This window comes from Anoplolepis gracilipes, chromosome 13 (assembly GCF_047496725.1).
Source record: "Anoplolepis gracilipes chromosome 13, ASM4749672v1, whole genome shotgun sequence".
NCBI classification, from domain to species: Eukaryota; Metazoa; Arthropoda; class Insecta; order Hymenoptera; family Formicidae; genus Anoplolepis; species Anoplolepis gracilipes.
Window position 1 is genome coordinate 3,536,510 of NC_132982.1, and position 13,564 is coordinate 3,550,073.

The 13,564-nt window shown below is 35.0% G+C and overlaps 1 protein-coding gene across 5 annotated transcripts in view; it reads left to right on the forward strand.

The window, feature by feature from the left end:
- The window catches only part of L (zinc finger protein Lobe), a 76,994-nt gene that overhangs the window by 49,227 nt on the left and 14,203 nt on the right, over positions 1-13,564 (forward strand). The window contains exons 1-2 of one of the 5 annotated variants that reach the window (XM_072904446.1): positions 8,840-9,358; positions 9,475-9,751. The exons of 2 other annotated variants lie outside the window; for them this stretch is intronic. In XM_072904446.1, the coding sequence (XP_072760547.1) occupies positions 9,655-9,751 (97 nt within the window). In that variant the 5' untranslated portion in view covers positions 8,840-9,358; positions 9,475-9,654. Of the gene's footprint in view, positions 1-8,839; positions 9,752-13,564 lie in introns of those variants that run through there. 2 more of the 5 variants (XM_072904447.1, XM_072904445.1) reach the window with 2 other exon arrangements.

Here is a 13,564-nt window from a genome sequence, read left to right on the forward strand (position 1 = left end):
TCGTCTCGCCTACCGCTGATCTTTTTGCCCCCTAGTGTTATGAAGCGTATGTATGCGCGCGTATGCGTTGCCTGAGGAGCGAGAGGCTCTTAATCTTGGCACCATTCCCCAGGAGAGATTGTAATCTGAGAGTCAGGTACGCGCGACGCCTCGGGCACCCACGAGGAGGCACCTTACCTTCCTATCTTATACCACCCGCATATGTGCCTAACGAGATCCATCTTTATTCTATGTCGAATCGTGCGCTCTTCTCAACTGCTACCGATCATTATACAATTGCTCGATTCGTTTCCGAATTTAATTTATTCGTAAAAGTAGAGTTATTTTGACTTTTTTTTTCCACCTGACTTGCCTATCTTTTCATTATTTACATCTCAATTTTTTTCATCCTCCGTTTTTATATATGTCAATTTTATCGAATTTTTCTTCAGATTATGACAAATTATCTCTCCTCTATCTTCTTATACATATTATAATTTTTGATTTTTATTTTTCTATATTTTGTGGCAATTTAGATTAACAAATGCACTAAATTATATAATTATTGTATAAAATCATTCATGGATATAACTTGCATTATTATTGAAGGAGCATGTAGTTTGTTTACACGATACATTTCGCGAAATTGTCACACTGCTGCATTGTACATTTATTTTAAATTGTCACGGAATCTGTAAAAAGAATGCAAATAGCATGGTTGAGGCTCTTTTTTGCAAGACAAGAGATCAACGCTCGCATTATTTCACTACGCTATATGTATCTCTCGAAGCAACAAGTAGTATCGTTCTAGTATACCTGCGACATTTAATTCGATATAGTCACCTCGTTAATCTCTGATTTTATATCTCTAACCAACTTTCATTTCTTGTCAGTAAAGGATAAGAGACAAGAGATGATCTATTAATTATTTTTGCAAAGGTATAATCGCCCTATTATATAAGATTATATTTTTCTATATAAAATGTGTATCAATTTCATTTAGATTTCGAGGACAAGTTTCTTTAGTTTGAGTGAAATCTGTGGCATTTTTTTATCAAAAGGAGAATTGGAAAAATGATGATTTATGAAGAAGATTCTTAAGATTGCACGATCTCCTGAAACTAATCTCCGATTAATATTAATTTGGTAACAACTATTACACGGGAGCAGCGGAGTTTTATTGTCATCTCTCTGATCGGTTGTCCGCCTTAAATTTTTCTATTATCGTAATCCGTGAAACGAGTAAAAAGCCGAAGATCTCGCGGTTTAGCACTTTCGCGAGAAGTCGCCGGATGAAAGTCTCCCCGACACGCTAAGCCTGCCGAAACTTTCTTTGCGAAACTTCGATTTCGATATTACAGTGATTATCGTTGCTTGACGCCCGATCAAGAGTAGCTACAATGCTGAGTGAAAACGATTTTCAATTTAATCCCGCGATCGATCGAGAGACATGCACTTTTATCTCTCTTTCAATTTCTTTAAGATTGATATCAACTAGAGAAATCTTAGGATTAAATTTTTTTCACGATTTTGGCTCTGATTTTTTTTTATCAATTTTAACTTAGAGTTTTCTTAACGTTAATTATTAAATATTAATCTTTTTAATTAATTTTTAAATAAAAATTCTAAAATTTTTTTTGTTACAATTTATACACGTCTGGCATCTAACATACTTTTAATATCTTTATCGAAGGTTCAATAAGGATAAGAAAGGATTAATTTTGATATTAATTTAACGTTGAAAATAAAACTATTATAAAAAATTCCGAATATTTATGTCGTTAATGAAAGCTTCGGTCCAGTGATCGCGAGGACAGTGGCCGCAGCTGCTACTTACTCGTGAAATAGATCGTGCGGCTTCGTCAGGTGCCTTCTTACTTGCAGTTTCTTTTTTCGCTTTTTTTTTCTACAGCTTACACTCGCCCACCGAGCGAGGGGACAGGTGAATTCTAGTCTCGACATACTTGGACGATCCCCGCAGTCGATGCGTGACCGAAGGGCACGCGCCGTGATGGATCCACCCTTTATAGTATATCGAACCGAGTAATTTTATGCATCGCTGGAGGTTGCAATCTCATATCGATCGGTAATCAAATTTCTTTAGTTGCGAAACAATTTTTATATATTCTTAATGACAGACTTAAAAACGAGAGTACATATTTTATTCGGAGTTTCGGGGGGAGGGGGGAAATCTAAATCGATTATTTTGGATTTCTAGATAGGGGTAAATTATTATTGATACGTTAATTGTGATGTAACGGGTGAAATAGAAATATTGCACGACACGCTTCTGCAATCCAGATAATAGCGTAGGTGTTTACCAGACGCTGATGCCGGAAACACATCTGTTTTTCAGCGACGGATCTGTGGACGCGTCGCTGGAAGTAAACGGTCGAGTGGATCTTAATGACGAACAGTGGTCGCGGTGGTCGAATCCCTTGGGTTCTCCGAGGCGGTCGGCTTTGATATTAGGGACTTAGGGCCCCCAAGAACGTATTAAGAGCTCACCTGCTCGACCTCTTCATGATCGACAATACCACGCGCTTTCCTTTCCTGTTAGTTCGGCGAAAAAAATCTATAAGAGAGTCCCCTGACACCGAAATGCCGAAAAGATGCGTGCCCTCGAAGGGGGTGCTGATAGTTTTACACGTGGGATTAAAGTGACTAAAAAAAATAGATGAGTTTGTAACATGATTATCGCACGGTCGAGCTTACCAACCACGAAGAGGATATTAGATCGATCATTTTTTTTTAGATATATTTAGAATCGGTTTTATTAAAAGAAACGGATGAATTGGAGTTTCTAATGGATAAATAATTAAAAAACAACCATCGTTTGTGCAATTGCAAAGATGTGCATTATTTGAAATAAATGTATTTAAAATGGAAATGCAAAATGTAAAATGCCTATTTTGTATTTTGCATTTAAAATACATATTTTCAAAAACGTTACATTTTTATTTAACAATTTTCATTACTCATTTTCTATTTTAAATAAATTTGTCTTGCAAATTTAAAAATTAAAGAGATATCGAGAATAATAATAAAATTCTAAATATCAATAAATCAAGAAAAAATAAGAATAGATAGTAAGATCTAATCTAATAGATAGATAATAAGAAATATGAGGAGTAAGAAAAAAATAAGAATTTAAATATACAATACAAATAAATATAAGAATATAAATATTTAAAAAACCATTTTCATTTTATAAAATCATTTTACAAATGCCTATTTTTTTTACTTTCTATCTTAAATGGATATTAAAAAATATTTTGTAGAAATATTTTACAATATTAAAATACAATATTAAAAAATATTTTACATTTTTAAATGGAAATGTTTCAACTATTTTGCATTTTCTGTTTCAAATGGATTTGGCCCACCTATTTTGCACATCTCTGATGAATTGCCTCAAAAGATAAACGGAATATGTAACATTTATTAATTGTTTGTCATTTAAAACAAAGGGTAAGGAGTTAGACAGAGATATTCATCGAATAATTTAAGTCGAAGAAATGGTTCCGAGGATTTCGTCGTGGGCGACGATTTATAGAGCATTAGAAGATTTTGCATTCATAGGTGGCTCATTAATTTTGCGTTAGGCACTCGCTACTGGAATTTCTCGGGTTGCCAACGAAATTTAGTTTTCGTCAACGTCGTAAATTATTCTATTGAATACGGCACAAGAGGGTACTCATCGGAATGTGCCAGTCATCATCTTGAAACGAAAGGCCCTTCAAAGGGTCGACCTGTAACGAATGTTTAATAATAATACAGGCCTTGATTTGAATCATCTGAGTTTTAATACTTCCGTTCTAATAAATCAAGTACTAGTAAATATATTGGTAAATATATCACTATTAATGTAAACAATAATATATTCGCATGTATATTTCTAATATTTATCGCAATATATACTACGACATCATAATTATATTGTCTGTGAAAATCTCTCGTTCTTAATCATATTTTATTTGACATGTCACTTATCTCACGTCATCGTAATTTGTCACAAATAATCGCAAAATAATTGTAGACTTTACTCAACGCGCGTAAAGACGTAATGTCCGGGGCTAATTAACATTCCGGTAGACACGAACTTCCCGTCTTCCGCCACTAATTCAGAGCCGTAAAACCCAGTTCGCTAATGCTCCGGCTTCCTTAAGACTTTAACGGAGTTGTCTCGCTATTCTCTACGCTAAGACAAACGGTTGTGGAGGGTGTATCGTCTAAGAGAGTAGGCAGTTCCGGTCAAACTCGCTTCCTGCTGGTTGCGTCGACCTCGGGTCGGAAGTTACGTCGACTCTATTCGAGTTTAAATTTACCGTTTCTTGTTATTGTAACAATAAGAGAACAACAATGATAAACTAACAATAAGATTCCAAGTGAGAATAATCCTCAAGAACATTTACCTTCTTCGAATTTTCGTTGCGTTCATTTGCATTTTAAGAAATAAGAATTGCTAACTTGAAAATTATCAAAAGAAAATTATGCAAATATTCTCATTCATTTAACAAATTTATGTCTAATTAAATTAACACTGCAATGATATCAATTTATTTGCAAAAGTATTATATTAGTATTGTTTAATTAAAATCTTCAATGAAACTCATGATTAATGAGTATAATTAAAAAGTAAGCAATGAAAAATTCGAAAACAACAATATAATCAATTTTGAGCTAAATAAAAAATTTTACAATTGTATAAAAATCTTATCTTAATTAAATTTATAATAATTGCTCTCAGCTTTCATATATTTTATTTACAATACAGATTTTTAATTAAAAATTACAGAAATTGTGAAATGAAAAGCTAATACTGATAAATAAATAAGTTATTTTTATAATTCATTGACATCAAAGCTCGAAATGTTAATTTTTAATATATACATATTTCCGATATTCGTTTCCAAATAAATAAATAATTTCGGTTTTTCGCATCTTGGAGATTTACTCAAGAAAGTCACAAGAACGACATTTCCGCGTCTCGCGATCGAGATGCTCTCGCGTGAGAAAGTCTCAATCTAATAAATTCATGAAGGAACGTCGTACGGTTTCTGGTCGCCCGCGTTCTCACAAGCTGAAGAATATCGAGGCGCGATTCCTACGGTTTTCGTGTGATCTGTCGACCGCAAATAGCGAAACGGTAACGGCGGCTTTGCGTTCCTGACAGGATCAAGCGAGACAGACATAGAGATAAATGTTCTATTGTATAAAGTACATTCATAGGATTAGCAAAATTCCACATTTTTTTTTTTTTTTTTTTTTTTTGCGAAAATCCATACCAGGGTAAAAATATTTTCCGAAAAAGAACCGGTGAAAACTAATTTTTTCTATTAAAAATGTTAAAATAAATAGAAAATCTTGTTATCTATTTCATTAATTAAGAGAATGTTTTTTTAATTCAAGCTTTCCAAAATAAAATCCATAATAGAGTGAAAATCGATGTAATAAATAAATTAATTGGTAAGAATATTATTAATTCTATTACTATTAAATTTTTCTTATTAAATTAAAAATGAATACCAAATTTAGTAACATTTATAAAATCCAAAATTTTTGTTTAAAAGCTTTCACATATTAATTTGAATTAAAACAGATTTTATTATTATATTGATTTCATTTTTTCATCTATATAGTGATTAGTTGATTAAATTGATTTATTAATTAAAATGTCTTTTTGCATAAAGCTATATAAATATATTTAAGTTTACATATTAATTATTTTTATAGTTCTTTGTTAAGTTTTATTTTATTGAATAAAATCTAGGATAGTAATAACGGAAATTTACCATAGTTTTTTCACTCACCGAACTTTTCATGCCAATCTTGCACGTTTATTTTTGCGCGGTTTACATGCAAAAAAAATATGAATCGATAAATAACAGCTGATTCATTGACAGCTGACGCGTATATGAACATCGTCTGATACTCGTGTGGTTCGTGAATGAAATCGCGCGTGGCGGATCCTACGGCGATGGTGATGGGTCGACGTGCGTACGCGTGTAGTAGAAACGCGGACACGAGGATGGCAGGGAAAACGCGTGCACCGCGTTAGAGAGAGCGGCGTAGGCGGAGTAACATCGTCTTCGGCTCGCACATGCGCCTTATTAAATGTGCCTCCCACAACGACTCGTAACGCGGAGAATTCGTCGCATGTCGCGATACCGTCGCTTATCGCGTGGCATTTTTTTTTTTTTTTTTTTTTTTTTATCCGTGGCTCGTCATTTTTCTCAATGATGGCGTGCGAGGGGAAGTCGGGATTGCGCTGATCATTGGCAGTCCGTAACGATCTATCGCCCTACAAATTTATTTTCTTCTCCGTTGCTAATCTTACGAGTACTGTTCTTAACGGGACTCGACGAGTCTCGCTGTTAAAAGCGTAAAATCGTTGCGAGCGCAGATAATAATCGCAGATAAATGCATCATCGTGCCGCTTAAGGCTACTCGAGCATGCTCGGACGTGCGTGCCTAAGACGATGATCTATAAAGAGCATCTCTCTATCAACTCTATCTCTCGCTGTTTTTTTTTTTTTACAACTTGGTTTATGGTTTCGCTCTGGTGGGACAGATCGCACGGTTTTCGTCTCGATCGGGATCGAATAAACTCGTTTGCATGATCCGGTTCACTTCAGCGATAGATTGATCATGCCGCGATGACACCGCAAACTATGGAAGCTCGTCCGATGACGAGAAAATCGCGGAGAAATCTATAGTGGTAGAATTATTATATATCATCTAAACATGATTCAGACGTCTTTAATATTTTTTGTGCAAAGTATTCATTAGCTTTTTTTTAATGAAGGATAAGTATATATATTTTAAGGATATTATATTATTAATAAAAAAACCTACTTACATAAATATATTAGTTATAATTGAAAAAGAAAAAAATTCTTTGAAAGTTTTCACTATATAATTTCAAAAAGAACGAATGTTTTGATAGATTGTTGGCAAATTTTTAAAATATATTTTATCTTAGAAATAAAAATATTCAGATTAAGTTAAATAAAATTGAGATATATAACAAATATTTTACGATAAGGAGTTTTACCATTTATTAAAAAATTTCATAATTATATATAGTAAATAAAATAAATTTCATAAATGTTTCTCATTTGAAGAAATAATTTTTTAATTTAGTATTTATAGCATTACACATACGTGCATTACAATGGCACGTTGATCGAAAAAAAAAAAACTTTGTAGACCACCTAATGCCGCGATTGCAATGAGATAAATAATCGCGATGGGTGGGCGCCGGCGCCTTCCCGTGACACGGCTTACGGGGTCGCGCACGTTATGGGTTCCCCCCCCCCCCCATAGGGTGCCACGCTGTTGTGTACATCTCATAAGGTGGTACAGAGCTCCAGCCGCGTGTGAGAATCCATTCCGCGCGATTTCACAGGATTCGCAGGGGGCCCTTCTCTCTCCCGAAATTCTCTTTTCTTTTTTCCGATTCTACCCTTCTTCTTCCCTTTGCTTCCTGCTTCTTCTTGTTTGACATTTCTTCTAAAACCCCCCGTAAACTAAGACCACCTCGTGATGGGCCGATGTTGTCAAAGCTAAAAATTATTCCCACAAAACACACATCTCTCTCTCTCTCTCTCTCTCTCTCTCTCTCTCTCTCTCTCTCTCTCTTTACATATCAATTATTTTAATTATAGAACAATAATAGTGATTGTAATTGTTGACTGTTATTAATATGATAATTATAATCATTCGATTACCAAACTGTACGTAATATATTAGAGCTTTATTTATACATGCAATTTAATTTTTGCTACTACTATTTAGTATGTCTAATTTCTCTAACTATATTTCGTCATTTTTTTGTATAAGCAAAAGCATAGGGTAGAGCAAAAACTCATTATCTACGGCGCTAATCGACCGATAACGGAACTGTTTTATGGTTGAATACGCCGCTGAAAGTTTCCTGACCGAGACTTTTATAGAATTAGTGGATAATGAGTCGTCTTGCGTACGAAATCGCCATAAATTCGCTAGACAAAGGGTTCGATTATTTGTACGAATCACAAACGAATTTATTATTACATTCGATATATATATAATATAGTGGAAATAAAAAATTAATAGTACTAAAATTTGATAAGTTTTATAAAATTTATTTAATTAAAGTAATACAATAATAATGTAATGCATTTTTTTAAATAGATATAAAAATAATACAATAAGATCCTTTAAGACTGCAATTTTAATAGCCTTATTTATTTTTTATTTCCACTGATATACACTTAATTATAACACATGATAGCTTCAATGTAAAAGAAAGATAAATTGATTTAATTAATGTAATCGAAATTTTATGGCATATCTTCGCGATTTTTACTGCGGTGCCAGCATTCTCTCATTTTTCCATTTCGATTACATAATACAATCTTCGAAAGGGCAGGAAAACCCGTTTCTCTTCAAGTTTCTCTCGCCTGCTGAAATCTCATAAAAGAACATACATAGACGCACAAGGGTTACGAGAGAAAGTGGAGGATCTACAACCTCGCGATTGCGAGATCATGAACGAGATGCCAATGTGATCCCCGGCGGTACCGAATCGCACACGCGGCGACCGCTCTCGCTCGTAAAGCATATCCTCTCTTCGGGGTCCGCGCGCGTGGAGGTGGAGGAGGATTAGGTGGTGGAGCTGGTTGAAGGTTAATAGGTGCCAGGTGGTGGTTCTCGGAAGGTGGTGCTCGTTAGTGTGTGATCCCGCCTACCGTCCAATGCGGTGGCTGGTTTCCCAGGGGACTCCCTTTGGCCTCTCTCTCTCTTGGTGGCGGTTTTTCGCTGGCCCCCCTCTCTCCCATCATCTTCTTCCTGCCGTCGTTTCACCAAGTTAGAGAAGGACTTGGACCGCGTGTGTATGTGTTGCTTTGCATCGCGCGCGATAATAGTCAACGGATGAGGAGAAGACCGTCTTGACGCGCGCTGGCCTCTCGACTGGCATCGCCTGAGATACCGCGTCGACTGACGAGGCCCGCAGTTCTCGGAGCATCGCGATCGACGGTGGATCGATTGACGACCCGTGCGCGATCCCCGGTGAGATCCAGTGGAGTTCAATAACACGGATATTATAGTTAGCGAAGTGCCAACGGTTTCTCGAAGCGAAGATCAATGAAAAATTGAAAGGTGCATCGAGAGACACTGACGTTTCATCACGTTTAATTTTGAAAAACAGAACTTTGTCTTGGGATTGATTTGATGCACACTGTGTGCGAGGATAAATTATTTTAAATATATACATTAAATAAGGACACACATTGTAAGGACGAATGGACAGTGTTTTAAATCAAGATAAGAAGTTTCGTTAATTAATATACGAATTTATCTAAATTCGTGTCATTTTAACGAACTGTTATCGGTACGTAATCAATCAGCCTCGTGTCAGTTTATCGATTTTCAGATTATATCACTTTTACATCACACATATACACAACTTACAATTAAACCTACAGCTATACTTATTGTTGATAACAGTGCCTACGGTCGAGCTATCAATATTTATATTGACACTTTTGTGATGACAGCTCAGTTTGATACTCGCATCACACACGTAAAGTGGACTGCTTGTTGACGAATCGAAGGTCGATCAAACATAAAAGCCGATCGATAGTGAAAACCATCACTTCCAGGCTGCTGGAAAGACTTTAAATCAAAATGCTCTTCAAAGGTAACAGCTCGCGGTTGGAGCTGCTGATTGGCAAGATCCATGCACACAAAGAACCGTCACAGGACGAGCAACACAAGTCTAAAGGTCTGAATGCAACTTCTTTCTCCATCTCTTTTTCTCTTTGTTGACTCTCTCTTTTCTGTCTTTCGTTTGTGTCTGATTTTTCATTTATCTCGAGCCCTTTTACTTTTCTAGAAAGTTTGGATTTGTTCAAAGAATTTTCTACCTGCATTTGCAAATTTTCACAGAATATCGATTTTACTGAAGGAACAAAAAATGCAATTAAACTTTACAAATGTTAACATTAATATGTTTGTAAAGGGGTCTTTATATGAAATAAAATTTTAAACTTAATTTAAATATATAATAGTATAATTTATATATAATTAAATAAATAAATAAATATATATATATATATATACAATTAATATATATATATAATATGTATAACATAATTAATGTAAAATTATGTACAATATATATAATATTAATTTATTATGTACAATATATATAATATTAATTTATATATATTAGCTGATACACATATGCTGATATTTATATGTTTATCGGATCTGAATATGTGTATGTACGTTAGAAAAAGAATGTAAGATACAAATAATTTGTTACATACACATGTTATTATTTTTTCTCTTTCTTTTTTGTCTTCTTTTGGCTGTGTTTATATTTCTTATATTTACCTCCTCTGAGCACAGCGGAAGAAGAATTTATCATTTATAATCCGCTCTACATCATTTTAATTCGACGCTACCGTTCTAACAGAACGACATAATTGTCGCAGTGAAAGTATAAAGGAAAAAAATGAGTATTATAAATGCATATATCATTGCATCTTGTTTCACTATCTTTAGCATCAATCCTTTTTGCATTTTTTTTTTTTCTAGTCTCTTTAAGTCGCCGACTAATCATACTTTATTAAACAACACTTGACAATATTAAGTGCAAAACCTTGATCGTCAAGATATGCTATTTTATTTATATCTCTATGTAAATAATTAAATCTTTAGAAATTTAATCAAATCTGTCAAGCTGGAATTATACGATTTAATGCGTCATTCAGTAAACTCCTTACTTAGGATGAATTCCATTTGCTTACTATTTTCCTGTCCGCTTCCGGTATTTTTCTCTGAAAATTTTCGGACTCTCGCTGCAGTCGTCAAAGGAATTATCCGGTTGCGTGTAAATTGAGCCTGGCGAATCAACATGAAATATTATTACTCGCACGAGTCTTCCTGTGACAAATGCTCATTCTTGCACGATGAATATCCGATCTGTAGTCACACGCATATAAGTATATGTACACACACGGACACACGTTACACCTCGAAGCGCGTCGCGATTGATGACGTTCGCCAAAAATAAGTTGATACAAAACGGCTTTCTGACAAACGCGCTATTAAACTCTGTCGCCGGTAACAGCGGCGATAATTTCACTTGATAATTGCGAGTGGACAGTATGAAGATTCATCACGAAACGGTCTTAGTTAGGTCAAGCAATATCAACGTCCAATATAGTTGTATATGATCTAAACATCTAACGCTAAATTAGTACAATAATTTTCTATCAATTTTTATTATTTCTTTTTTTATAAGATGAGATCTATTCATTTTTAATATTTTTATTATAATGGAGAGGAATAGAAAAAAGATTGTTTAATGTGCAAAAACTTATCAGCTTTTATCTGTAGATTCTTCAATCGATTTAAAGTCAATTTTTTCTGTAAAAAAAAATGAAGAATCTTTGAAAAATATTAGCATATGGTAAAATCTTATTTTTTACTAAATTTAAAATGAATAAAATAATTTAACATTTAAAGACCTAATCGCAAAAATGCCATTTTAATGTAGGAAATGGTCAACGTATCGCCATAAATAATCTCTCTTGACAGTTTTTTTACTGAGGAAAAATTTTCAAACTTTTTAAAATTAGTTGAAGAACGCATTCATAGATGAAGGATGAATCGAATATTTTTAAGGATTTGATTAATTGAGAAATTAAAAGATACATGAGAGAGAGAGAGAGAGAGAGAGAGAGATACGAACTTTTTCTTCGATAATGATAAATCTGAGAATTCACGCTACGCCAATGGCGCAAAAATCCGCGTAAGGCTCGCGGTCCAACATAAGTCACAATTAACGAAGGCGTTAAGTCGGGCCCCTATTAATAAGCGTCGTCGAAACGCTCCTATAAATAGTTGCGACAACAGTATTGTCAGCGACGCAGGTCGGCAACGCGTGCATCGGTAGGTCGGGCCGCTAAATGCGCCTATTTTCGCCCCGATGACACATCGTCGCCGATTGCACGCGAGTTAAATAAGAGCCCTCCCGAGAGAATTCTTTCTTCGATTCTTTCCGTAATCAAACATCCTCTCACTTCTCCCCCGGCATCTTATACTCCTCTCACACGGTATATAAAATGTCCACATTTTAAGTTAGATATTATTAAATTTTCAAATTATTCTGTGTCGGAGAGTTCTTAAAAATTTTCAGAAAAGAAGGAAAAATTATTTCTATTTTATTATTATTCTTAAATATTATTAATTGCTGTATTACATTATTAAATAGTATAATATAATAATAATATAATAATATAAAATAAATAATTATTTCTTAATTATCATTGATTTAATCCTATTTAATTATAATATCTTGCATATTTAATAGCAATATCAAATTTTACAGTCTATCTAATTCTACTTATTACATAAATTCTCTGATTTATGTTCTCCATTTTTCAAATTTTCTTAATCACCTTTTCAAAATTATTACTATCTTATACGTGTCTGCTGATGTGTCTTCTTAAATCTTTTTTATTTTGTACTAAAGAAAAAGTTTGATTTATTCTTTATAATAAATAAATAATTTCTTAAATTAAAAATTAGTAGCACATAATAAATATTACGTTACGCTTTCTATTTATATGGCTTAATATTTAATTCGGCAGAAACTGTTCCAGTTTGATTTACATTTATTGCTCGATCGATCACGTTTCGAGACAGCCTTTCTCCGGCTCTCTCGGCACCCCCGAAGAGTTCATTGGAACGCGTGAGTTGAGTCAGTCGCGGTGCCAATTGGGCGAGCGCCTCGATAGGTGCGCATGTTACGCAACGTGAAATCTCTCAGAGTACAGAGCAAAAATGGCTAGACGAATTGCCTCGTCTTCATGTCATTTTCTTCTCGCATTAAAAAAAAAAAAGAGAATAATCAACAACAGTAGTTAGTATCGATAAACTGCCGAATTTGAGAATTTTATTTTTCAAAGAGGAGCCGAAATTGTAAAAATATGCACGATTTCAATATGTCAAATTTTTCTGTTAGAAATATATATAATTTTATAAACACACGCGACACGCAATAATTTAATAAACGCGCAAAAGTGGCGACCATCCTTCTGGGAGAGGAAGAAACGAGGCTCACGAGGATGACGCGTGGGTGGAGGATGCGAGCGATTTACACAGACGTACGAGATATAACGCTCCGCGTGATCGCGCGTCTCTCTTCTGGGTGTCGGTCTCTGTCGCGCATGTGGACTGGGATTCCGCAAAATCTCTTAAATCGACTCGTGGGTGTCGATCCATCGCAGCCGACGACAAATGAGGAAACGGCCAACTAGCCGAGTCATTTCCACCATTTACGACGACGAGCAGCGTGCGTCTCTATCCTCCGGAGAGCTCGGTGGGAGCTCTCTAGTCCTCATTCCAGGCAATTATAAATTATTCGTGATTAGCCAGCGTGGACTTGGCCGGAAGTGATGGCGCGACACGCTCTCCCTCGACGCGGAGGAGGATAAGTCGGATTTTCTGTGACGGAGACGCGGGGTCTTCTCTCACTTGACCTCTTCGCCTCATCGCGAGTCATTTCATGTCGGGGGTCACTGCT